Source organism: Sciurus carolinensis, chromosome 12 (assembly GCF_902686445.1).
Source record: "Sciurus carolinensis chromosome 12, mSciCar1.2, whole genome shotgun sequence".
NCBI classification, from domain to species: domain Eukaryota; kingdom Metazoa; phylum Chordata; class Mammalia; order Rodentia; family Sciuridae; genus Sciurus; species Sciurus carolinensis.
The window spans coordinates 78,833,796-78,856,241 of NC_062224.1; the positions used below are offsets into that span (position 1 = coordinate 78,833,796).

Consider the following 22,446-nt stretch of genomic DNA (forward strand, 5'->3'; position numbering starts at 1 on the left):
TGATAAGCACACCTTCTGTCACTTCTCCTACTTGTTAATAAAATTGTCAAATAAACTAGGCCCAAGGACAATTGTTTGATTGCAACCTGACATAATCTTATGAGACCACATCAAAACTTTGATTCAGAAAATATTAGGATACCAGTGTTCATGCTGGGTAGCCTAAGAAATTGGTAGAGAGCAGAGTTGGGAGCAGATCACTGAGGCACTGAAACCCTGCAGGGGAGTTTAGTCTGGTGTTTCTAAGCCAAAGAACAGGAAGACGAAAGGTATTGAGGGAAGACAATCTGGCAGTGGTTGGGTTAGGGTGAACATGCTTTAGAGTGTGGGCCATAGTTTGAGCTTTTGAAAGCTGGACAAGGTGGTGGTTGAATGGGCAGAGGAATATAGACATAGAAGATGCATTTTGAAATGGAAGGATTTGATTGGATGAATTCCCAGGAAGGTTTTGGACATTTAAGGTTAGGCCCTGCCTTAAGATAAGGTTAAATTTCCCATTTAGTAAACAGGAAGAACAGTGGTGTCATGGACGTTATTTTCCTTTAAAACTCCCAATATGTTTCTTTTTCTTGATTAATCTCAACACATTCCTATTACTCTTTCATTTGGGGTGATAAGAATAAATATTAGGGAGAGCTGGTATTTGATCAAATTCAGGAGTGTTGGGTGGAATTTGAGCCAGCAGAAATAAATAAAATGCAGTGTCTTTATGTGTACAGGGATGATTGGGGGTCAGTTGAATCACAGGTCTGGCAAAACTGCACAGCTTGATAACAAAAGTAAAGTGTCTGTCCCTAGTTAGGTTGGCAACATTAACAATTCCAGGGAGGAGCATCAAGCTGTGCTCAGTCCCCTGGCTACCTCTTTGCTGGGTCCTACAGAGATTCTGAGATAGTTCTTATCAGAGCAAACTGGTTCCTGGAGGAAGAGGACTCAGGTCTGTGACAAGCAGTATTTTCTTTCTAACCTAGAACTTCTTACCAGAATTTAAGTTCCTGGGGAGGAATGCTGGGTACAGCAATACTCATCTGATAAGGTGTCCTTGGGAGCCTACCTCTTATTCTGCCAGGTAGTTTTCTTCTTCTCCCAGACTCCCACCTTTTCTCTCTCTCTTTCTCTCTCTTTTCATGAAAATACAATTAGGAAGAAAAAGGTATCAGCAGTCATGGTAAGGAACCCCCAGCACACAAGTGTAAGGAATAAACAGTTTTTTTTTCTTTTTCTTGCCTTGGAATTCATCAGTTATCTCCACAAGCTTTTTCTAGGTCAGAAATTGATTTATTTTCTGATTTTAAATTACTTCTGGTGGGACTTATAAAAATTTCACTTCCTATCCCTAATGTAAAGCAAAAATGAGTCCTCAATATGAATGAGCATATAATAGCAGTATCAGAGTCCCCATGAGGCCAGTGTCTGAAGCTGTGCAGTGCACAGTACTCAAGGAAGACCTGTCACCAGCATGCCCACCCTCCGTTTTGCCCATTCCAGGTCACCCCATCTTTCAGGAATTGGATTAGGAGATACAGTATAAAACATTTTTATTTCAAAATGCAAAATGGTGTTCACTGTAATGATAATAAAAATAATAATAGTACAAAAAGCATTTCTCCTTCTTCCCTAGTGCAAAATGATAGATTCTCAGATAGCTTAAAGATACAGAGTTTTGGACATGTTATCACAACGCAGTGCTGCATAGCAGCAAAACTCAATCCCAAACTCTTTTTGGTGGATCCACTCCTTTTGGTGGCAGGTCAGTTCTAGGTGTCAGTGGCTTCTCTCAAAGGGCACATGGCTCCTCTTCTCTCCCACTTGAGTCAGGATCTGTCTGTTTCTTTCTCTGTCTCTCTCCCCCTTCCCTTCTGCTGGACTGAAATTCCTAGGAGGCATGCTGCCGGTGGGAGTGGGCCCGGCTACCGAGAAGGGCCTCTTGCTGCTTGCCTTTCTCCGGCAGGGCTTGCCTGCCGAGGGCCTGTCGCTCACCAGCGCCCTGCCCCTCAGCCACCACTGCTTCCTCGTCCCGCAGACGGCTAGCGGCCGTGAAGGGGCTGCACACAGTCTCCACCAGGCCCAGCACCACGCCGAAGAGGGCCAGCACGCTGCCCAGCACGTACAGCTTCACCAGCTTCCCTTTGGGCTTCTGCGACATCATCTCCTTGGCCAGAGGAATCAGCTCCTGGACCGTTTCCATTTCGACTCCGGGGTCTCGGGGTGGGAGTTACCTGCAGCAGAAGCAGAGAAGAAAAGGGGGGAAACTTTAGCCCCTAAAGGTGGCTCCAGCTTCCCGGGCACCCCTCCCTCCCTCCCTCAGCTCTCTGTGGTAAGCCTCCCCGGGACAGGGCGCCGGGTCCTTGGCCGGGACTCTGAGCCCTGGCGGGGTTTACCTTGGTGGCGCAGCGCGAGCTGGGGCGGCGGCGCAGCGGTCAGCGCGTCCGTCTGTCGGGCCGGCCTTGGCGTTCTCCTCCTTTTCTGCAGCTGCAGCTCTTCCAGATGGAGACTCTGCTGCTGGCACCTCGTCAGCGCCCCTGGGCCGCTTATATCTTTTGCGGGAGACCCGCCTCCTGGTTTTCTGGCCCGGGCCAGCGCTAACACAAGCCAGAGAAAGGAGCGGGAGGAGGAGGAAGAAGGAGAGGAAGAGGGGGAGGGGTGATCCCCGCAGAAACCTGGCGGGAGGTGCCACGAGCTGCGCACGCCCTGACTCTGTGAGCTGCGGAACCCTGGACAGGGCTACTGCGGCGGGCTGCGCGGGAGGGCAGGTCTGCAAGCCAAGGTCCCCTCCCGGCGTGTGCTGCTGGAGGGACCTAGGGCCCTGGAGGTGTCCGGGTGCATTTCTGACATGACAATTTCTTAGTGTATCCAGGTACTCAACAGAAGAAAGCAGGTCACATAATGGATAAATCAGTATGTTCTTACACTATTCCTTTCCTGCCTGCATTGCCGGAGCCACTTAACAGAACACTATTCATTGAGGGTGACTTTAATGCACAGAGGTAGGGGTATGTGTGTGTAGTGGGTGGTGGGGGGGGGTAAGTCCCTGTACCTCCAGGGTGTTTCTGTGGAACAGCCATTAAATCCAAATTTAATCACTCCCATTTGAAAAATGACAACTTCATTAGGGGAGGCAAACATGGAAGGGGCTGTTAGTAAAAATTTGCTTCTTTAGAATGAAAATATTTTAATAATTCTTTGCCACCTCCCTGGATCTGGGGATACAACTTCATTGTGCTCCCTCAGCTGTATCATAGAAGCAGTAGAGGGCAGGAGGGGGTGAAGTAGACAGGTCGGGTAAGAAACCAGGGTGGATAGTCATGGAGACTTGAGAATATAGGATTAATATTTTGTCCCTGCCTCCTAGATAGCATATTTGCCCTAGTCATAGCATGGCTTAGATAAATAAAAATATTATATTGTCCCAGAGCTCTACTTATAGGATAATCTAGTTTCATTCTTAATGATAATAAAAGACAAATTAGCTCTAGATCATGATTTTCAACCTATGGTACTGCACCTGTGTCAATTTCATTGAAATATTCCCAGAATTGAAAATTTGGGACTTAATGGGTTAATTTGACTAGGATTAAACATAATCCGCTGTGGTGGGTAGGTTGGGTTCTCATTTAGCTTTGGTTATCGATATACCAGATAACTCTCAAAATGGGGGGAAAGAAGAGGTGAATAGGCCAAATGACTTTAAGAGGGACAGGGAGAAGCTGAGGGAGCAAGGGGAAATGGCATTGGCCAGAAAATTGCAAAGGTCACTGATGCAATCTTGCAACAACCTTCACAGTCCGTCTGGCTGAGCCCTGGTAGCTACAGTGGAAAGGGCTGCCTTACTTGGGTGGTCTGAGGTATTCCCCCAGACAATTCAGTCAAAAAAGGCAATAAATAACAACTATCTTTTACTTTGGCTATTAGTAATTCAGGTGAGGATTTGTGGATAGAGATTGGTCAAGGTTACGTATAAAATAGTTAATTTAAGATTTGCATTTTAATCTGTACACATGCAGACAAAGTGACCAGGGGTCAAATGGGGATTACCCCTCTAGGATTGTGTCCCCTGATTATTGTTCTTTTAACCTAGACTGGCACAAAAATTCTGTAACAAGGATCAAGCCAAGTCTTGGCATTCTCTTTGAATCTTCCTTATAATTTCAGAGCATTCTCTAATAACTGGCAGGAATGATTGGGGAGTGTTCCCAGTATTGTGGCTCCTGGCAGAGCGTATGATGTGGGCCTTGATTTGAAGGCCCTCCCCTGGTTTTCATTCTGAAGGTGAGTCAGGCCTGCTTCCAGCCCCAAACTCTGAAATGGGGTAGTAAGCATTTCCTGTGCTTCTGTAACTCGAAGACGTAAACCATACCTCTTTCACGGTCAGCAGGCTGTCATTTCCCTGGGGTTCCCCTTTTATGCGATTTGCTGTGTTAGAGTACACACCAGTTCCCATGAGCTTGCCTCTTCTCCTCTTTGATTGTCTGAATTTGACCCCCAGGTAGCCACCCCCACCATCCCACCTTGCTGGGCATAGGGTACAGAAATGCCATGGATTAAGGTCACAGGGAGATTTGGTGTTGCTGGTTTAGGTGGTAATTGAGGATCAGTAGAAGGTCTTGGGAGTAGAAGGCCAGGGAATCCAGGGTCAATTCATGCCTAGGAAGTTTTGAGCATGCTTCCTCTTTCCAAGCAGGGAAAGAGGACCCAGTTCCTGGGGTGGCAGGGGTGTGGGAGGTTAGGTCAGGCTTGGGAACCAAACAAGTTCTTTCACCTGGCTGACGTCACTTTTAGAGAAGTAAAGCATGTGTTGCATCACATGACAGGTTATGGCTATGAACGTCAGAGCAAGTCAGAGGTTGGCCAATCATTCCATTGGCTCAGGGTTGAGGGATTTTCTGAGATGCACTACTTTCAGTGTTAAAACTGAGGTAGTTCTGAGCAGAATGGGACAGTTAGTCACCCTACCTGCATTAGTCCACTTTTTGTTGATACCACAGACTGGTTGAATTTTAAAGATAGAGGTTGCTTTGGGCTCATGGTTCTGAAGGTACAAAATCAAGGGGCCACATCTGGTGATGACCTTCTTCCTGGTGGAGTCCTCATGTGACATGGGACATTGCATGACAAGAGGCAGGGAGCATGTGTGTGAACCTGTGTCTCTTCTAGTTTCTCTCCTTATTTGTATAGTCTACATGGATTGAATCATGAGGGCTCTACTCTAAGGACTTTATCTAACTTAATCACCCAAAGCCCCCACCTCTAGAAACCCCTGACAACAATGGGGATTCATTATCAACACATGGAACTGTAGCAGACATACTCAAACTGTATCCACACCACAGCACTTACCCTTGAGTCTATCTAACATTTAATTCTTGCCCTTTCCAAGAATCCTGGAAGGAACAGTTTAAAATTTATTTTGCTTTCCAAATTCTTTCTCCTGCACATTAAAACACACACAGCCATTTGTGGAGGAAGAAAATCACAAAGAGGCAACATGAGTTCCAAGGGGTAAGTGCCAAAGAGGAAGAGCTGTCTCTAATACTGTGCCTTGGATATTGAGGAGAGGGGGACAGAGGTCTTTTAGGTGGTTTGTTGTGTATGAACCTCAATTATTAATATTGTTTTTTTATTACCGGCTGCTAGCTGCTGCACAAGTCACAGCTCAGCCCTGTGTTTCCGAGAGGCTGGAGGTAGGGGGTCATCATTGAGATCGGCAAGAAAAGTATTTGCTTATTTTGCAGCCACTTAAAAAAATTGCTTTAATCCTTGATTAATCCTTTAATCCTTTCATTTCATGTAAATCAGTTTTAGAGAGAAGACTTCTTATCCTCAAATATTGATGGATGATTGTATGTGTTTGTGTGTGTGTGTGTGTGTGTGTGTGATCAAACCAAAGAACTTCCATATGCTAAGCACATGGTCTGCTATTGAGCTATTGAGCTATACCCCCGGCTCTCAGTGGATGATTTTAAAATTTACATGTGTAACCTTTCTCTCCTTCAGTCTTATAGACTAGTTGTAGAGTTTAGATATTTCTGTGTGGATACCCTGCTGTTATCACAAACTTGACACCCTTAAAACAAGACTCTTCACCTTCTCTGTACTCTTTCAAACTAAGTCCCTTTCTCAATATCTTTATTTCTAACAGTGCCATCTTTATTTTATTGGTTCTCTGGGCTTGAAATACTGTGTCCATTTCTTGATGAGGCCTCTGACTACTCGATTTCACCCGTCTTCACTCAGTGTCCTGCTGTGCTTATCTTTACAGCCCTTGCTACCTGACTCGATGTTGATAGAGAGATGGGTTTGGTTTTTATATTGTCTTTCACACCCATTGGAGGATAAATTTCACGCGGGCTGGAACTTTGTTTTGCTCTTCATTGTGACCCCAGTGCCTAGTATAATCCTTGGCACATAGTAGGTCTTTAACAGGTAACTATGGGATTAGTAGATGGTCTCTGCAGTGGACTGGGAAGCAAAAGGAGAGACCATGTTTATTATATTCACAGTCAGTCAGTAGATACTCAATAAAGCATTTGGATTTTGGGGAGGAACAACTTTTTGCCATTAGTTCTATGTTTTCTAATTCATCCCAAGCATTGCCATCAAATTAAAATTTCATTTTTTATTGTTTATTGCCTCTTTAAAACCTGAGATGATGAACTTCTGAATTTTGGATGTAAAATTTCATGACCTAATATTTTCCAAGACCTCTCTGGCTGATCTTCCCTACCCATTTAGCTTTCTCTCCCATTCTTCTCGCATAAGAACCCTTTGTTCCACAGAGGAGTTTCGTCTCAGACCAAGAAATAATTCATTCTCATTGCTGTTCAGCAATTCTTGCTGCTCCCTTGTGCTCACACTGCTCTTCCTACCTAAAATGCTGCCCTTTCTCTCTGACTTCCTGCGTTTCTTGAGACCTCGTCCAAGTTCCTGTGCTCCAAGAACCCACTGGCTATGCCAGCACACCTTGATCTCTCCTTTCTGTGAATTTCATCTGCCTTTGTGTCTGCTCCTGCTCGGGTTGGCACTGGATTGTACGCTGAGTTATACAGCTGTCTCATTGTTTCTTGTGTGCTTGCCCCATCTCTGTGGAAGATAAAATCTCTCATGGTGCGAAGGTATAATAGGGGTCCAAGCAATATGAGTTACATTGACCTAAAAAGTTAGTACTGGGATAGATATTTCAAAATGACCAGTTAGGACTCTCTTGGGAGGTTATTTTAGGCATGGTAGCCTGTCCTTGGCTCAGAGCAGTGGGATTGAAATTGCCCAAGACCTGGCAACTTGGCTCAAATTCCTCAACTTTGTCCTCCTCACCTTTCACTTCCACTCATAACTTAGTGTCTGGCATTGCAGTCATTGGCTCATTCTGGGCTCCCCCTCCAAATTGGCCCTGGGACAAAACACTGAGGAACAGACACTTCATGGACATTTTGCCTTTGACCCTGTGGCTTCTGGTCAATTAGAACCACTGAGCTGCTGGAACAGGCAGGCAGTTCTGGGACCCTTGCACTGCCATAGATGGTGTGGTTGGAATCACCTGCACACTGCTGCCTGCATACCACGTCTGAACCACAACAGTATGCTTTACAAGTCTGAATCAGCACCAGGAACTTCCCTCAAGTTGGAATGCTAGTTGGACTTAAGAATATGGGGCTCTGGAGTCAAGCAAACTTGGGTTCATTCAAGTCCTGACTCCTCCACTTGCTGGGTTCTGACCTTTGACAAGTAACCTAACTTCTTTGGTCTCTATTTCCTCATATATAAAGTGAGAGTGATGATAACTCCTGTTAAATGGGTTATGCTGAAGAAAGAATGAGATAGAGAACTGTAAGTTGTTGAGTGCTGTCTTGCACAAGTGAAGCAACCAATAAATGCTAGCCATTATTATTCAATTGTCTTTGTCTCCTGCTACATGTATGCAATTTCCATGATCCTTTATCCCAGCTGGGACGTTCACATTTCCTGGATAACATTTAGGAAGCTCCCAGGAAGCTCCAGAAACATTTGCTGAAGCCATCCATGTATTTGATGCTGTGTTTAAACATAGTTTATAAAAAGCAGAATACAAACTGTTCTTGACCTGCAGAAACTTACAGTCGGGGCCACACATACAATAAAATTATTACAATTTACTAAAATAAGCACAAAAATAGACATATATGACTGGTGAACAAAGAGACTGGAATGTATATTCAGTTTGGGGAGGAAGTGATCAAGGTTTCTAAGTGTGATGATCTGTGAGCAGCTTAGGAAATTAAAGACTGGACAGTGTTTACCAGGTGACTGTGGGAGGGAAGGGTGCCCAGGCTGGGGGAAGCTGAACAAGAGGCCTGCCTATTGAAAGGGGAGGTGTGTGAAAAAGCATTGCCTAGACCAAGAGAAGTTAGGCAAGATTGGTGTCACAGCATGAAGAACGGGTTTTTGGAAATGCCAGGAAATGAGGAGGAAGTAGCAGTCAGGAGCCAGATAATGAACAGTTATGTAAATGATTGCTTACATTAGGAACAGTTGGCCACTCTTTTCTTCTAGAAACACATTCTCCTTTGCTTCCATGACACCATATTCTTCTAGTTTTCCTCTTAATCTATTCTAGGCATACCTCAGTATCTTTTTTTTTTTTTTTTTCTTTTCCTTTGTTTTCTTTAGGTGATTTAGTTTACTGGCAAAACTTCCATTTCTTTTTCTTTTTTTTTTTTTTTTTTTTTTTTGGCAGTGCTAGGGATTGAACCCAGGGCCTTGTGCATGCAAGGTAAGCATTCTACCAACTGAGCTATATCCCCAGCCCTCAGGACTTCTATTTCTGCCTCTACATATACAACAGCCAAGTCTGAGCTCTAGATCTGTCTACCCCTCTACTTAGTCCACATTTTGACTTGAATGTCTTACAGATATCAAGCTTATCATGTCTAAAGACAAATTCAATATTTCTACCATCGACTTTCTTAGTCTAAGATGTTAACCTAGCAGCTCAGGTCTAAAGGCCGGGAGCCCTCCTTTATTTTCCTTTGTCACCTCTCATCTGTAAACAATCACCAAGACTTGCCATTCATCCTCTGAAATGTCTGTTGATTGTATCTGCTTTCTATCCCCTCTGCTCCCCCTGAATTTAAACCCCATCTTCTCCTAGACTTTTGGTGTGGTCTCACAGTTGGCCTCTGTCTGGGGTCTGGACCACTTCTCTCTACTCTACTCTGCTCCACTTTAACCCAGTGTAAATGTAAAAGAATAAAGTACAAACGTGGTGTGTCCCTGGTTTCCTTCAAATCCTTCCGTGGACCTCCTCTTTGCCCTGTGGATAATGCCCTGATTCCCAGCATGCCTTCATAGGGCCATGCAAGATCTTATCCTTATCTATTTTTCCAGCTTCATTCCATATCCTCAATCCTCACTCTCTGGGTGTCAGCCACACCGTTCTCTTCCTTCATGACTTCAGATCTTCCTCATGTTGTTCTCTTCATTTGGAACACTTTCCCCATCTGCCCTCACCTGGTGACCTCCTACTTATTCTTCAAATGTCAGTGTCCTGTCATGCTCAGGGAGACCTCTTGTCCAGATGAAGCTAGCTCTCCTTACTGCTCGTTCCCACAGTTGCCTCACTTTCTATTTCATAACTCTGTTGACTGTCTCCCTTGCAGAACTTAAGGCTCCCTGAGGGCAGGGACAGTCTCTGTCTTGTGTGGTACAGTGTTCTCAGAGCTAGCACAATGCATAGTTCGTTGAAGTGTTTAGTACACAGCGACCACTTTGTCTTAGGTTGAATTGGATAACTTATAAACCATGTCCCAATATCCCCTTCGAGGGCATGCCACCCATGAGCTTACTTCATTCCACTAGGATGTACTTTCTAAAGGTGCCACTACCTCTCAATAGCACCACAATAGCTTGGCAGGCCACCAAGCTTTTAGCATATGGATTTAAGATCTGAACCATAGCCACCATCATCTTTTGTTTCTTTTTTAGTTAGCAAATGTTATTAATGAACAATTAGAAGAGCAGAGTACAAAACTGTACAATGTAGTCCCAATTTTATATTTGTATGTTCTATGCAAATATACAATATATATGTGTCAAAAGATACTAGATGTAGAAAAATTAAAGTTTTACAGACACATACTTCCTCCTTCATTTTTAGTGTATGTTACTTTTTTCTACGAGGTTTTCCTTTTTATAAAAATTTTTTATTGATGTATTCTAATTATACATGTTCGTGTGATTTGTTGTTACATATTCATACCGACACACAACACAATTTGGTTAATTTCGTTCCCCAGTACTTCCCTTTTCCTTCTCGTTCTCCCTCCTCCAGTCCTCTTCCTCTATTCTACTGGTCTCCCTTCTATTTTCAAAACCACCATTTATTCCCTCTTTCCCACGTCTCCATCATCCAGTTTTTCATCAGGTCCTGTCAGTTCTACTTGCAAATGGATAATTTGATTCTGTTCACTTCTCTGCGTCTGCACTGCCTCTGACCTAGGCCAAGCTTCTGTTGTCACTCCCATAGGATGGTTGGAGTTAAAAGTCTTTGCATCCTTACTTATGTGCTTTCTAAGATCTGGCTCTGTATTAACATTAATCCTACAAGCAATTCTATGAGGTGGATGTACTATTTTCTGCTTTTTTCCGATGAGGAAACCGAGGAACCAAAAGCTCAAGCAAGGTGCCTGGGCTCATACAGCTAGTCAGCAGCAGCAGAGATGGGATTTAAAACAGACTGTCTTGTTCTAAGGTCCAGGTTCTTCACCATTCAATTCTCTGTCTTTCTGGCTGGTCACAGGCCCCAGGTCAGTGGGTCTTCACTCTGGTTGCATATTAAAATTATTGGAGGAACTTAAAGCAATACCAGTTCCCCAGCCCTACTCAGACCAGGTCAATTTCTTGGAGTAAGACCTATGGATTATAATTAAAAAAAATTCCAAGGAATTCTTATACATAATTATGGTGGAGAATCATCTCCTCTGTGTGATCTGCCCCTGCCTGTCCCTCCCACCCTTGTTTCAACCCTTATCTGGCTCAGGCTCTTCTCACCCCTTCTTCTTATTCCTTAAAGAGGTCTAGCTCTATTTTGTGTGTGTGTGTGTGTGTGTGTGTGTGTGTGTGTGTGTAAGTGGGGATCAAACCCAGCAACTTGTATATGTTAGGCAAGTGCTCTACCACTGAGCTCTATCCCCAGCCCTGGCCAAGCTCTTTTCTGCCACAGGAACTTTGTGCTTGCTTTTCCTCTGCATGGAACAATCCTTTCTGGTATCACCAGGGCCTTGAGTGTGAGTTTAAGGATCCTAATCCCTGAAAAGTTTGAGTCCTCTTCCCGGTTGTATAAATATGAGTGAAAATAATATTAAACTTGAAAATATGTGTAGGGAGGGACCTCCAGCTTCCTAATTTTTCTTAAGGTATCTACTTCTTGTCTTTTTTGAAATATTAAAAAGACAAAATTTCAAAAGGAATTTTGGTACTGCTACTTTGCTGCTTCCTTAAGTATGTGTTTAGCCAGCCTTGGAAAATCTAACTCTAAGTCTTTCAGGCTCATCCCAAGATGACCTCCTCAGATAGACCTCTCTATCCCTCCTGAAGAGGCATCCTCACCTTCCTGAGATCCCCTAAATATAAAATCACTCTGTTTTAAAAAATATTTCATAGCATTGAATTCTGTAATTGTCAGAGTTAGTTTTCAGTTAGCTTACTTGTTTATGATTTGTCTCCTTCTGAAGGCAGTTCTTGGCTATTTTGTTAGCTGCTGTATCCTGACCTAGTACAAAGTCTGGTAGAAAACTGGTGCTCAATAAATATTTCCAGAATGAGTGAACAAATGAATGAATGCAGGCTGATGTATGACAAAGAGTAGTGAGCAGGTCAACTTAGACTGTACCCTGTAAGAGGCTATCTCCACTGATTGGGAAGGGAGAAAAAGTTTCACAGAAGGGGTAGGTATTCCTATTGGGGGAGGGAGGCCTGACTTCAGCAAGTTAAGACTTGGTGAGATGGCAACAGAAATGTGCTATGATCTTGGATGGATTCTGGGGGCAGTGAAAGCATATATATATATATATATATATATATATATATATATATTTTTTTTTTTTTTTTAATTTTTTTATTTTTTTTATTTTTTTATTTTTAATTTTTTTTAGATTGTAATTTACCTGGGTTGCCTCAACATTTTCAGGCAAGTTTCTTAAACACAATGGCTGTGTATTTTGTTCTTCAGAAAATGGAGGAAAGGACATGTGTTCATCCTTTGCTTTGGGGGTCAAACTAGGCTACAGAGATTGAGGCCAGCTTGAGAAGTGGTTATAAAAAAAGCTAGAGGTGTTTGAGGGTGGCATCAGCTAGAATGAATTTTTATGTGAGCATCTAACCATAGAATGCTCAGAATTATTGTTATTGATATAATAGAGGAAAGGGCAACTCTTAGATGGCTAAAAAAGTTGAATTAATGCTGGTTGTAAACTTAATAAACCGTGTCCCAGGTGATAGTGGTCTTCCTCTGGATAGTAAGTGCACCTAACTTGTTTACTACTATGTTACCAGGTGCCTAACATTGGTGGATGCTCAGTAAATATTTGTTGATGGTTCTGGATGTTTTGTGTTTCTAGATTAAAAGCCAGAATGGTCTGCTGATGTGAAGAACTTGAAGAAAATTTCAGGCACTGAGGAAGAGGACCAGACAGAAGTAGAAAGGTATAATATGAAGTCTGATTTTCTGGGAGGATTCAGACCCCAACTTCAGGCCCCAGAACAACTGGAGGGATAACAGGCACCATCAAAGACCCAGAGAGAAAGACCAGACAAACAGCAGATTGGATGCATAGATAGGCTGTAGATGAGAGAAGCTTCCCTTCCATGCTCATGTTAGTCTCTGTGACACTGTTGACCCCCAGGCAATAGACTTACAAAAATATTCGTAGTTGGCTGTGGGGAGAGGTTTCTTAGTGTACTGTATTAGGCATGGTGCTCACTGACCAAGGGTTGGGATGGGCCTGAAACTCCCAGTGGACACATTATTAGCACACAGGAGCAATTGACAGACTTGCTTCACATGTTCTCTGATTCTTTGGGAGAGACATAGAATCCTTAAAACTCTTGTTTAGGGATGTCTTGCACCTTAACACCCTCTGTCTGTGCTTTCCTCTCCACCAGATCCACAGGTTCTTCTTTCATCATGTCTCAAGGTTCTAAAGGCTGGGACTTGAAGCCTCTAGTGACTAGATCCATGGTTGGACCCAGAAGTATTTCTAAATACCAAATTAGCATGAGTTTGGGTTCTGGTCTTCCCACCCCTAAGCATCAGTGATGGTGGATAGAATAGGAAGTTGGCATTGAACTTTAGGTCACGTAGGCTTATTCAGAACTTTCCAGTCCAGTTCTTAGGGGTAGGATTATTTTTCTGAATAGGAGAGGGAGTCTTGAGAGGAATGTAGGGAGTAATATGCTTGGCATCATATTCATCAAACTATTTTTAATTAGGGCTTCCCTTGCCCCAAGAATACATACTAATAAGTCACTATCTATTTTTTGAATACTACTACAAGCATTAAGCTAGGCACCTAAGGGTTGTCCTTGACCTTGAGGAGTTTATATTCCATGTTTGGGGACAAATTGCAAAATATTTAAAAGCTGAGTAAACAAAGGAAGCAAATTAGAGATAATTATGAATGGGATTTACAAAACAGAATGGAACTGATGGCTGATTCGATTTTATAGGTAATGTCTGCTGCCCAAGTTGGGAAGAATTTACAGATATTGCCACAGAAGCCACCACTGTTTCAGAAATTGAATCCAAGTCTTGGATGAAGATTTTGCCAAGCTCACAGGAGGTGGAGAGGACAGTGTAGACAGGCAGAGTTGGATGAAAGTGTGGCCAAGGGACCAGATGGCTGGATTAAAGCACACGTGTGAAGGGGATTGTGTGTTAGGACCTGAAAGGAAAATTTTTGGCTGGACTTTGAATACCTGATCAGGAACTTTGGATTTTAACCTGGAGATGATGGAGAGTGTGCGTGGGACAAAGTCCATACCAAACCCAACTCATAGCAAGTGGAGCAAAAGCCAAAACTCACAAGATAAAACACAGCAAGAAAAAGTGCAAAGGCATGTGAGCATCTGTGAACATGTGCGCTCACGTGTTCTAAGAATGGCACAAATTCAAGATGGAACAACCCGTTTCAACAGCACTTGACTTGAAAAAGACATGGGTGTTCAAGTATCTACAAGGTCACTCTATTTGTTGGTGTGACTTGCCTGGGATGAGCCTCCTGACCAGCAGGCTGCAGCAGTGGGATAGTCTCCAGAATAACACTCATGTTGGCATGCTGTTTTCTACCTCTATGCCAAAGAGGAGTGCTTGCTCAGGTGAGCCAACATTTTTCCAGAACTTTCCATTTTCTCATGGGAGAGTTTTATTCCCATGGGCTGTTTCCCTCCAGGTTGTTCTTGAACTCAGAGTCAATTTTACTTTCTCAGATAGTTGTATATCTTCACATAGATATACAAAATGTATATACAAAATTCACAAAATGCCACCTGAGGTGACACTTTCAAAAACTCTGCGGGAGTAAAATATTGACGTACAACCACAGTGACCAACTCTTCCAATTTGCTGGGGCCTGAAGGGTTTCCTGGGGTGTGGAAGTTTCACAGTTAAAAGGAGAACCCTGATCAAACCAGTCAGACCAGAATCTTCACTTTGAAGATTTACCCCTTCCCCCATGATTTTTCTCACAGAGACTGGAGAGTCAAATGCATCTCAGTTGTCTGCTGGTTATAATTTGCAGAGGTCTCATTGTCTGTTTTCAATGTTTTCTTGGGAGGAGAATGTTGTGATCTAGGCTTAGCAAATCTAAGGCATTCATCACAGCCACTTTTCCAATCAGTTTCCTTGAGGCAGCATATTCTGCAAATCTTGCCATATGACATTTTCTTTCAGGAAAATAGATTGCCTCAATCTTGAGAGGGTAAATGTTCTGGTGGAAAGAGACTTTGGAAGCTTAAGATCTGCCTTTGAATTCTGGTTTCACATTATACTAGTTGTGATAGACAGTGCTATGTGTTCACCAAATTCTACTTTGGTTTCCTCTTCTGGGCACACAGAAGATTACTTAGGAGCTCTGTGAAAAGTTCTGACCACTGGGGTAGAAGCCCGAGTGAGTGTCATTTTGGGACTGAAGCACAGACTCAGTGGGGGAGTTCCTTCATGTCCTCCCTAATCTTGTTGCTGTGACTTTCCAGGTTACGTGTTTCTGGTTGGTGCTGCTACAAGATAGCAGAAGTCCCTGAGTGACTATGTGGAACACAGAGTCCCTCCTCCCACCATTGTCTTGCATATTATTTTGTGCAAGCAACAAATAAACCTTTGTAGTATTAAGCTGCTGAGAGTTTATGGTTAATTTATTACTGCAACATATTATAGCTGAAACACTAGCTCTGGGACTTTTAAAAAAATAATACTGAAGCTGTAAAAAGAAGATAAAAATATGATCCTTGATGAGTCTTTTTTTTTTTTTTTTTTTTGAAAAGGAATCTGGTATGTTGCCCAGGCTGACCTTGAATTCCTGGGCTCAAGTGATCCTCTCATCTCAACTTCCCAGTGGCTGGGACTACAGGCATTCAACCCCACACCCAGGCTTCCTAAAGAACTTCAGCAATGCTTAAATGAGATACTGTATATGTCTTACTTAGAATGGGGCCTGACAGACAGCAGGAGTTGGAAAATATTTTATTCTTTTGTATTCTCTCAGCAAAACTTACAGCTATTTCTTTCTGGAGTGGTACTTAAACAAAGGAATAAATACCCAAGAAGCACACATGCAGTCTCCAAATGATGGAGGGATAGGCTCATCTCTGTATTGTTGGCTTAGCTCTTGATCCTACACCTGGAGAGTCCTTTGGTAAAGAGCCAAGGTCGCCACCAATGTCAAGGCATCTGGAAACTAGGACACCTATATTCATGTTGAGGCATCATATTTTGGATATTGACAGATGGGAAACCTTCTAAAAGAAGATGACCAGGTTAGGAAAAATCTGGAAGTTATAGGACTAGATGAACTATTCATGACAGGTGAGGTTGTCAGATTTAGCAAATAAAAATACAGGAAGCCCAGTAAACTTTGAGTTTCAGATAAATAGCAAATAATAATTTAGTATAAGTCTGTCCCATATAACATTTGGAGCCATTTATATCACTGAAGTATTCTTTGTTTATGTGAGATTCAAATTTAACTGGGATTCCTGTATTTTATGTGGCAATCCTGGCTATAGGGAGCGTATGTAGTCTCTTGCTGGAGACAGTGCACATGCATAAGATGGAGATGCAACGTCGCAGTCATGAACTTATGTGCTCATCTACCCTTGAACAATGTCAGCTTCTGAGATACAAATTTATCAGTGAACAACAGGAAAGCTCAGAATCAGCTGGCATTATCCAGAGAAATGAATGGGAGAGGTTGGATGAGGGCAGTAATTTGAGTTGTCCTGTCTTCTTTCGCCCCTTAATATAGATAAATGAGCATTGACTGTTTCTTTGTGGTCTACCCTAATCCATACAAGCAGTTAGTTTTGAAGCAGGGAGATAAGATGGTCCTGGTTCCTTATCATGTTACAGCCTTCCCTCCCTTCCTGTCTTTTTTCCTTCCATTCTCACACATGGGTTTATTGAGTACTCTTCTGATGTAACATGTCTCACAGCCCCTGGTGGCAATGCTTCTTAAGAAAGGAAACCATATCTTACAAAATCTACATGCAAGGGTACATCAGAACATTTTGAAAATGGACAGAGCAAACTCTCAGGCAGTCTGTGGGTTTAGTGGAAGGGGGTTCAGGGTGAAGCAGGGAGCAGATCCTCAAAGGTGATTTGTCCTGGACCCAAGTCACTCTCCTTATCCTGAACCTATTATCTTTATTGTTTCTGATTTTATTCTACTACAATAAGCTCATTGTGGAAGATGAGAGCACACAGAGAAACATAAAGAGATGGAAAATGTTAACATTTTGGATATTTTCTCTCTGGGTACTTGTTTTTATCCTTTTAGGGTGAAGTAGATTTTATTCAGATTTGTTTTCTTCTCCCACCTTTAGTTAACAGTACCTCATAAGCACTTCCCAAAGTTATAAAAATGTCTTTATCAATATTTTAGATCAGAAGAGGGCTGGTTTTGGATTCTGTTTTGAGGGGTAAGAATTAGATTGGGTGAGGATTTATTACCCTTGTCCGATGGGAAATTGACAAAACTTTGATCTGTGAATGCAGAGGCCCCAGGGAAAGAAAGGGCCTTTTCTCAACTGCCCTCAGACTTGCTGACATTGTGAGCTCAGTTGCAAAGTACCATCCAGACTAGCTTTGACTGCAGTCTTTATCAGGTGTTGGACTCTGGTTTCACTATCTCTAGAAGGTCATAAAATAAAATGTCTGTCACATTTACACTTGTTCCTTTACCCTTTGCTCTTTGCACTCTGTGTTTGTAAATATTCCCTCTCCCACCACCACTCCTTCTCCCTTCCTGTCCAGAAAGAACAGAAACAGTCAATGCCTAAGAACAGGCCTCTTGAGGACTTCTCTCTCCAGGTGAGTTTGCAGCCTCTAAGAAATGGGGTGGAATACACAGATTCCCAGTTTGGGGCCAGGGGCTCCCCTGAGGGACAAAGGGAGTAGCCTGAGTCAGTCGATTGTCTGGCAGGTGAGTTATGAAACATCTGGATGGGAGTACTATTTACATTTTGTTAATAACTGCAAACATTATCAACCATGGCACTCAACACCTGAGCTTTGATGCACTTGGAAACAGATACCTTTTGTGGATCAAAAACCTAGCTAGGCACTTTGCTGAGAATTGCGTATGTGTTGTTTCTCTTAATCTTCACAGGATCTGTGGGGAGATTTGTCATGATTCCCATTGAGAGAATGGGGCTTCTGGAGGTTAGTTGCAGTGTCCAAAGTCACCCAGCTGGTGAGTGCAGAAGTGGGACTTGAGCCCTTTTCACTTTCACTATAAAATCTCGGCTTTTCACTAGTGTCCTAAGCCACCTAAGCTGAGCACCTAGAGCTGGAGATGTTATCAATATTTCCCACCCCTGGCTACACCTTGGCATTCCCGGGGGAGCTGTTAAAACACATGAACGTCCCTGTCCATCTGTAAGCTGATGAACGTTCTGGATGAGACCTGGCCTGACCTTGGTGTATGATGGTTTCAGTTCTCTGAATAATTCTGAGGGGCAGCCTGGATGAGAATTAAATCCCTTTATTTAGAAATGACAAAACTGAGACCCAGGGAGTGACTTGCCCAAGGTGTTTAATTTTTTTTTTTTTTTTCGATTTTTGTTCTGGGAATTGAACTCAGGATCTGTTCATGATAAGTGCATGCTGTACTAATGAGTTATATCCCCAGTCTCAAGCTTTCTGAATTTACACTATCTGAGTTGGAGCTAGGTCAAGTTCATACATAGACCCTTGTGTGGCCACAGGCTCTGTGGAAAGTGCTGAGTAAAAGGTTTTAGATGGTGTTACTTCCAGACAGGTCCCCAGACAAACCCATACTCCCTTTCCCTCAAACCACAAGGTGCTTATTTCTCCACACTCAGCCCTCAAATGCCAATTCGAACGTAAGACATTTGGTCTGTCTCTCTGGTGGCCCTTTTGTGGATCATGTTTAGAATGTTAAAAACCCATGTTGCAGCTCCTTGGAAGCTGGGGAGAGGATGTCAGGATGCAGACACCCGCCTCGCTCTCAAGCATACTTATGTCCCCACTTCCCCAGATGCTCTGACTTGCCAGAGAGGCTACGTGTTGCCCCTTCAGGCAGGTGTGCATATCTCTTTTCTTGGCGAGGCTGGGCCATTGCCACATGATTAGCTCCACATGGCAAATCTGTGGCCAAAGTTCACAGAACTTGGAGTTAGGTGCTGAGAACCCAGTTCCCAGAGGTCAGTGGCTGAACAGAGGTAGAGTGGGTGGAGAGTGGAGGAAGGGCCATGGCAATGGGCCAGCTTGTCTGGAGGAAGGTGAGAATCTGGGAGGAGTTGAAGGGAGAGGCAGGAGAGTCCAGTCATCCCTCCCTCTTCTTTGGGAGCCAGCCAGCTGTGGTCAGCACAGGACTCCATTAAGCTGCAGGCAGCACTGAGCTATACCTCTCAGGAAGTGTGAGCCACTGGGAATGGGCTTTGAGAGGCAGAGCAGGAGTGGAGGCCCCAAGGTGGCCCAGGATCCTGACCCCCGGGCAGAGAATTCCCATCTTTTGGTGGGGGGAGGTTGTGTTATCTGATCATGCCCTCGATTAATAATCTGTCAGCTCATTGCCATGTTTGCCCTGTCAACTTCTCGGTCTTCTCACCCCTCCTGGTACACTCCTGTCCTTCCTTGGAGCAAATCAGTTGGTGGAGGAGAGAGCCATGCTGGTGTGTGCCAGAGCCACTGAGACAGCGCCTTTCCCATCTGTTCCCACATAAGAGAAGTTGTGGATATGGAAGACCCACAGGAAGGTCCCTGAGCATTTACTATATGCCAGGCACTTGGAAAAGAGTAGTGTCTGTTCTGGATGTTTCTATTGCATCAGGACCACCCCTGGAATCCCAATCAACAACAGTGTTCCAAGGGTTGGAACAAGGGCAGAAGTAGGAATTTTGAGATGTTGGGTCTTGATGAGATTTAAAGTCCAGAGTCTGGTGGACTAGTGAGGGTGCAGGTGGTACCTTAGGTGATGTGGCACAGCTGCAGCCCTATGTAACTATCAAGAATATGAGTGCTGGAGCAAACCGGTCTTGGCTCAAGTTGCCAGTTACTAGCTGGAAATGATTGAAAACAGATCACATTTCATTCATCTGCATAGTAAGGCACTGAGGTTGTATGCCCCCACAGGGATGTGGCAGGCATTAAATGAGTTAATACATGGAGAGGACTTAGAGCTGTGCCCGGCAGACTGAGGGCACTCAGTAATTGTCAGCTGCTGTGGTTGTCAGGCTGCCTGGTTTCTCCAAGATCATAGGCCTGAGCTAGTTTGCATGCCTGTCAGCTAGGCAAATATTCAGGTTGCGCAGGCAAGGGTTAGGGAGAGGGAAAGGTGGAATAGAGTCATCCCATCTCAGGTGGCCTCAGTCTCCTGTCCTGTGTGTCTGGCCCCTGCCTGAAACTGGCTCCCTTTCATGACTCCAGAACATTCTAGGCCCACTTCTCTCTCTGGTTCTGGGGAGGAATACAGAAAAGGTGACCAACTGTCTGGATAGCTAGAGCATAGGACCACGCCAGCTTTAGTCACATGGTAAATCCCCAGGGCCATTGCTGGGGTCCACCCTGTCCCCCAGACAAGGACTCAGTCATGACTCACTGAATTCAGGTGGTGCTTGAGCCTTAGTCACTGGGTGCCCCTTCCTCCAACACCTGAGTGCAGCAGCCTGAAGTAGGCTTGCTCTTCCTCTTTTATTCTCGTCCTTTTTCCTCCTTCCCTTGCTCCTTATCCCTTGATTGCTCAGTGATCAGATTTTGGCTGCTTTTCCTGGCAACTTACACTGTTTGAACCTGACAGATGGATAATGAAGACAGTAGCTTCTAATGCCACCCCCATGCTCTAGCAGAGACATTGCCAGGAGTGACTGCTAAGTAGGCAAAGGAAGGTACTGCCTATATCCATAGAGTGACATTTTTGTAATCTGGGATATGTGCCTTGAAGAAAGACCTTCAAGTATGCTGATTAAGGCATGAGTTTCAACAATTAATAATCCATTCTGGTGACCAAAAACCTGGACTGCCCCCTCCAAAGGTGCAAAAAAAGCATGGGAGACTCATTAAATGATATCAGTTATTCACATTTCAGTGAGAATCTATTTATTCCACAAATATTGAGCACCTACTCTATGCCAGGAACTTGCAAAAGAGTAGTGAACAAAATGTACAACCACCTCTACCTTCCTGGACTTACCATCTCTTGGGGAAGACAGAAGATAAACATAATAAATAGGTAAATTATTTTATGTTGGTTAGATGGTGGTGTTGCCAAAAAGAAAGAAAGAAAAAAAAAAGTAAAAAAAAACAGGAAGAAAGGAAAAAGAAGAAAAGAAAACCCCACCAAAGTAGTTGGGGTTGGGAGTGTTAGGAATGTTGGATAGATAAGAGGCAGGAAAGTTGGTTGTAATTTTAAATAAGGTAGCCAGTGTAAGCTCACTGAGAAATGAGGATTTGAACAAAGACTTCATAATGGTGAGTTTGCTTTGCAGATATGCAGGGGAGAGCATTTCAAGTGTCAGGAGCAGCGGAAGCAAAGACCCTAAGACAGAGGCAGGCCTGGCAACTGGAGGCACAGCAGAGTCCTTTAGGCTGGGGTGAAGGCAAGGAGGGGAAGTAGCAGAGGTAGAGAGGTAATGTGGGCTGGTCCCAGTGAGATGGCGAGCTCTTGCAGGGTCCCCAGTAGGGGAGTGAAGTGAGCCATTGTGTTCAGCTTTGACTGTAGACCTGTGCAGAGAGGAGACTGTTACAGAAGTCCAGGGCAGAGAGGCTCATCCAAGAAGGTGAAAGTCGATTCTGGTTACTTTTAGAGGGAGGAGCTAACAGTATTTACTGGTAGATTGGTGTGGATCTGAGAAAAACAGAGTAGTCAAGTCTGATTTTACCAATCACTTTCCCAAGTACTAGTTCTAATGAACCGAGGCTCCAGGGGCAGTGAGTGCTTTGGAGCAGGAAAGTAGCTGGCAGGATAAGAAGAAAGGGGTGCGGAGAAGGAGGATGAGGTACTCGGTCACGTCCCCATATCCCCTTTAACCTTGGTCAGACCCCAACTGAGCCTAAGGCTTTATTTTAGTTTACTCATCTCTGAATACATTAGGCTTTGACATTCTGAAGCCTGTGTTTGGTGTTCTGGAATTCTGGAAGCTTAGGATTCTGATTTGGGAATGATCAATGTCCTTGAAGAGTAGGGCTACTTTTGGCAGTCTGCATAAACAGCTTCCTGAGCTTTGCTGGGGAGTGTGTGGGGGGCCCAAGCAGAGCAACTGATGTTTCCCTTCTGTGAAGCCAAACCACTCAGGGACCTGTCCCAGCTTGTGAAGTCTGAGACACCAAATGCTTATTTACCTGGGCTCCTGGCCCCAGAAAGGGGAAGGAGTGGGGATTTAAAGGGCCCCAGCCACTCACAGTGAGGTCCCCCACATGCCCGCCTGCTCTCCTGTGGTCTAGGATCTGGGGTTGCGACACCTCCTCTCTTCTGCTGAGTTAATTATTACTGAGTCCTTTGTCACATCCTTTGGTGATGGGCAGAGGATGAAAATTCCCTGAAGTCTTATGTTCAGAGTTGGGGAAGTGGAGAGAGAGCACCATGTGGGAGTGCTCAAAATGCAGGGTCCTCAAAGGTGACCCTTCTCTGCAGTGGACTCAATGGGGGTCTCTGTGTTCTGCAGGGCTGATGAAGTCGTTTCTTGTTCTGACCTCTGCTTGCTGGGTTAAGGCAGACTTCACTGAAATGCTTACTGTGGGCA

At 44.0% G+C, this 22,446-nt stretch overlaps 2 protein-coding genes across 5 annotated transcripts in view; one reads left to right on the forward strand and one right to left on the reverse strand.

The window, feature by feature from the left end:
- The window catches only part of C12H1orf74 (chromosome 12 C1orf74 homolog), a 123,611-nt gene extending 109,363 nt beyond the window's left edge, over positions 1-14,248 (forward strand). For all 4 annotated transcript variants that reach the window (XR_007104415.1, XR_007104413.1, XR_007104414.1 and 1 more), the window contains exons 5-6: positions 12,591-12,675; positions 13,699-14,248. The gene's annotated coding sequence lies outside the window, so the exon portion shown is untranslated. The remainder of the gene's footprint in view (positions 1-12,590; positions 12,676-13,698) is intronic.
- On the reverse strand, positions 1,522-2,540 carry G0s2 (G0/G1 switch 2). The gene is made up of 2 exons (XM_047521135.1): positions 2,382-2,540; positions 1,522-2,219 (listed from the first exon to the last, which is right to left on the reverse strand). Exon 2 carries the CDS (start codon positions 2,186-2,188, stop codon positions 1,877-1,879), a length of 312 nt encoding a protein of 103 aa, XP_047377091.1. The 5' UTR covers positions 2,189-2,219; positions 2,382-2,540; the 3' UTR covers positions 1,522-1,876.
- Positions 14,249-22,446: the final 8,198 nt, after the last annotated feature.

Excerpts from the sequence above, each read along its gene's own strand:
- G0s2 (XM_047521135.1), bottom strand. The coding sequence starts at position 2,188 with ATGGAAACGGTCCAGGAGCTGATTCCTCTGGCCAAGGAGATGATGTCG.